We start from the raw sequence: 4888 nt of genomic DNA, 5'->3' as shown, positions 1-4888 counted from the left end.
CAGCAGGAGCCAGCACTGTTCTCCACCACCATCTATGAAAATATTGCTTATGGAAAGTCAGGTGCATCAGAAATTGAAGTACTGAAAGCTGCAAAAGCTGCAAATGTGGATGCATTTATTAGTCGGATGCCAGAAGGTTATACCACCCAGGTTGGAGAAAGAGGCACCCAACTCTCTGGAGGGCAGAAACAAAGGGTCGCTATTGCCCGAGCAATTCTAAAAGACCCTACAATTCTCCTTCTGGATGAAGCCACCAGTGCATTGGATACAGCATCAGAAAAGGTGGTACAAGAGGCTCTAGATAGACTCATGGAAGGTAGAACAACAATTGTAGTCGCCCATAGATTATCAACAATTCGTGATGCCAATATTATTGCAGTGCTTCAGGAAGGTATGGTTCATGAAATTGGCAGCCATGAAGAACTTCTCAGACAGCCGGATGGCATTTACACTCAGTTAGTTCAACTACAAAAAACCAATGTAAATCAGTAAGTATATCAATCTTTTCCGTTTAATGGGGATTCCGAATGACTCTACATATTTATAAAGTTATTTGGTCAAAAAGAAATCATGTTCTTGATTTATGAAAAAACTTCTATATGAATTGGCAATTCCAGTTCGAAAGGAAGAATGTGGGATATTCCAAAGGATTCAACAACATTATAGGTTGTATTAAACAGAGTTTAAGAGGTTTGAATTCAACCGTTGTACTTAGACAATGATATTTCTTATGGAAATAATATCCATAATAGAAATAAAATAGAGAGCTAGCTCATTTAGCATTTCTCATCATAGTAAGCGCACGTATATATGTCTATGGAACAAAACTACTCTAAATACTAGTGACACCATTCTATAGTTGATCTTGATGATTCCTAGCCAACTTAACTCTCCTGAACTTGAAATATCTCTCTTGATTAGTCTCTCTAATGTGGATGAACTCCAGCAACTGTTTTTTGAAAATTCACACAGATATAATTGAAAACTATTAGATTAGTCCACAACCACCTCCAAGAAATATATCTTTAATAATTTCAACATACCTTTGATACAAATTTTTGCATTAATGCTCACCAATTCAATAGTCATGTTACTCTACCACGTGCCTACTTAATGTCCATAAAATTAATTAAATTTACCCTCTCTACTCTATGTGCTTATCTATTGATCGTCAACATAAAAATCAACTAAATCGTAGATCTTCCAAACAAAAAACCAAAGCGTAATTCTCCAAAAACTGGCATAATATCTCTAACTCTAGGTTATGTTACCCTCTTCTATAGCTTTATTGTATGATTAATAATTGCAATTCATTTATAGTTAGTACATTATTTAGTATTAAAATATTTTTTCCAATTATATGGCTTCCATCAGAATTTTTTAAACCGGACCATAACAATATACCCTCAAAAAGAATCTTTTCTTGATGTAAAGCTTCACCTTTATCCATATTTTTAGATCCATATTTTCATTTCATTTTTCTTTAGATCTTCCTATAATATAGCTCAATGTTTTGTCATCATGCATTTTCAAAAAATATTATTTTCTCAAAATTTCCATTAAGTAATTTCTCAAAATAAAATTTTTATCATTCGTAGATGTTTCCATGGTTAGCCAATTTATATTATCATTGCTTCTAAAGCATCTAATTAGATCAAAGGCTCTAGACTCTTATCACTTATCACTAGTCTTAGTGATTCTACAATTCATTACATCCTTGGTACCTAATCTACTCTCTAAATCATAAAAAATAATAGCTTATCTTTACTCAATATATTATTGTAGGACTTGAAAGAATTATATAATCATTAAAAACCTTATTAGTATTCATTCTTTACCACTAATTAAAGGAACATTACTTCTTAATATTTTTTGTATCTCCTCACTATACCACCAAATCTCCTTATTAGCATAAAATTTATTTTTAAGCTCTCTTAAAACTTCAAAGAAAAATCCATCTTATCACGTATTAGTTTTGGCTCAAATAAAAATTTCTTTTGCCTGTTTCCCTTATAATAATTTATCACCTCTTAAATTCCACCAACTTATCTTAAGCCAATTATTTTTTATGATTTCTTTAAAATCTTAATATAAGCATCCAAAACTAATTATATGATGTCAGCTAGTCAAACTCTCACCTAGAATCACCTTAATCTTTATAAGAACATTTCTTCTTCCAAATTAAATAAAATATACTTTCAATTTAATGGTTAAACTTTTGTGGGTGATTCATAGTGCAGTGATGCACACGTTAATCATACAAATATACATGTCCACAAAGTAGTATCTGCACTATGAGTCTGAGTTATTGATCCCACGAGGAGCGAGTTATCTTTCACAAGAGTTTAATTAACAGTTTACTAATCCTAAGTTTTAGTTCAAAATATTGTAAGTTTTTTAGTTTTAAAAGGGTCCAAAAATCATAATTTTTAAGTGACAATCTAAATTAAGTGAGAAGGGTCTTCCGAATGGTTTGAAAGTCTCATTTAAATTAAATTCATGAAATCTAAGTTCCTTCCTGTGATTGCCAATTAGGGTCCATTACTTACTACTTTCTTCGGAGATACAACAAGCATAGGAATCAAATATTATAATTTGATTCCCCTAACCCTGTAAGAATTTTCTGGCATTTACATTCCTCAATAAAGATTACAATGATCTATTGTAAATATTTTTATTCCACTAAACTTTTATGAATTAACATAGTTATCTTTCTAGTCTTTTTTAGGCTGTCCAATATTATAACTTGTTTTAACTATCAAAATGGCTTGTTTGAAGGTTAAAACAACAACTTCATCATTTAACAGTCCAAAATTCCACCATAGACTTTCCTAGTTTTTAAAGAATTTCAATCCAAGAAGAGATATTGTAAGTGCTACAAATAATTTTAAAAGAAAATACGACTTGCATTTAATAAAAAAAATCAAGGTACAAGAGTTAAATGAATGAAAAACTAGATAGAAAGAAATCTTTGTTCGCAAAATTTGATTGCCACTAGAAATTTCTTTCTTGCTTGATTACAATCACACACAAATAAGTGAAAACTTTCACTCACAATCACTCCCTACCACTTTTACATCAATTCTACACTAAATGTGGCTTCTAGAGGACTTCCCAATGTTCAGAGCCTTCCCCTACATTCCAAGAGTGTCCAAGAGAGTCTTCTCTATGTAAATTTGAAGTTTTTATGCATTTCCTTCGACGGAACCGTTATCAAACAGTAGAAACCACCCTATGTCGATGTGGACTGTTGGGACGCTAAGGGTGTGGAGCTGGGACGCTAGTGTTGGCCACAGCGGTGCTAGGTTTGAGTGTTGCATTTCGTAACTCCAATTCATCAATTTAGCACTTCAACACAATGGCACGACTTCTGTGGGCATGGTGTTGTTGGTCTCTGGCACTGGGGCACTTGGCCTCTAGCTTCCAGAGTCATGCTCTCCGAATTTTGGTTGTAATTTACCTGTTTTGGTTGTTGAGGTGCCCTAGGTATGGGGCTGCAGCACTTGCCTTCTGGCATCAAGACACTAGTCATTGGCTTCATTTCTTCCAAGTATTACATTTGTTCCTGTATATTGCACAAATATGAAACACATACTCACAAAAAGCATAAAAATGACACAAATAGTGTTCAAAGCACACTATAATACCACATCACATTTTACACACATTAAATTCCTCCAAACTTAAATATTAGTTACCCTCAAATAATTCAATATCTAAATTCAAACTTTAGAAATTTTCATTATAGCTCTTGCCTTATGATTACCTTATTCTTTAATAGAATAATAAGAATATTGATCAAAGTACAAAAATATTATTACAGGATTGAATTATTATTAATAAATAATATCCAGACATTTCTTATATAATCAAAATACACAAATATTATTACAGGATTGAATTATTGTTAATAAATAATATCCTAACATTCCTTACATTAATATTTTTTTGACATAATTATTCTTAAATCACTTATATATTCCTGACTAAAATATCATTAATTCTCAAATATAATTATACTTATCAATCAAAAAATCTTAATTTAGTTATCTTCTTTTTGAATATAATATTCTAAAGTTCAATTAAGGAAGCTTTTGACTTTTAAAAATTTTAAAAAAAAATGGTTGATACTAATTTTTTATGTATAAGCTTAACCTCAAGCTTCTCTTCCTAGACTCTTGAATTTCTATTTTTAAAACTTTAAACCTTCTATTTTCTTTTCTTTTCTTTTTTATATTACTACTTTATTTTCATTGAGCATTATTATATTTTATTAAGCTTATTTAATAGTTTTGAATGTCAACTCTTTCCTAACTGAAATACTCGATTATTTCTTAACTATTATTCAAAATAATATAATTCAAAAGACACTAACTTTTAACTAAATTATTCATATCGATAATTAAAATGGAAAAAGACCAAAAATGAACTTGCTTGTCACTCACAAAAACCTTAGCATCCTTTTGCTCTTTTGTATTGGCAAAGAATTCTCCGAAAACAAGAACTATAATAGACCCAGTTTAATAACACATTTTTTCTCATTTTCTTATAGCAATTAATCTGTCAACTCTTCCCCCTGGATTAAAAAAAACATCACTCCTGAATTAACTTTTAGATACTAGAAAGTCATTTCACCGAGTTGCAGCCAACGCTAACAAATTTCCTAACATTGTAAGAAGTTGGACGTTTAAGACCCTTAATTTTAGGAGCCATGACATCTAGAGAAGAAGAAGGTTCATAGAAACTCAAAGAAGGAAAGGGGAAAGGAAAGAATAGAACCTCGAAAACCTTGTTAAGCCTCCTCTATCACCACTCGGCTACAAAAACTTCAAGAGAAAATGAGCAAGAGGGGCAATATTTATAGAAAAAGAGGCAACACCACAAGCGT

General features: G+C 31.3%; 1 protein-coding gene across 1 annotated transcript in view; it reads left to right on the top strand.

Annotated features, from left to right (window-relative positions):
* Positions 1–804, top strand: part of LOC110025488 (ABC transporter B family member 13-like) — a 21505-nt gene extending 20701 nt beyond the window's left edge. Inside the window, exon 12 of the mRNA XM_020725994.1 lies at positions 1–804. Within this exon, the coding sequence (XP_020581653.1) occupies positions 1–492 (492 nt within the window). The 3' untranslated portion in view covers positions 493–804.
* The last annotated feature ends 4084 nt before the right edge of the window (positions 805–4888 follow it).

Source organism: Phalaenopsis equestris, unplaced genomic scaffold (assembly GCF_001263595.1).
Source record: "Phalaenopsis equestris unplaced genomic scaffold, ASM126359v1 Scaffold000301, whole genome shotgun sequence".
Lineage (NCBI taxonomy): Eukaryota > Viridiplantae > Streptophyta > Magnoliopsida > Asparagales > Orchidaceae > Phalaenopsis > Phalaenopsis equestris.
This window is presented reverse-complemented; position numbering and strand designations above follow the sequence as displayed.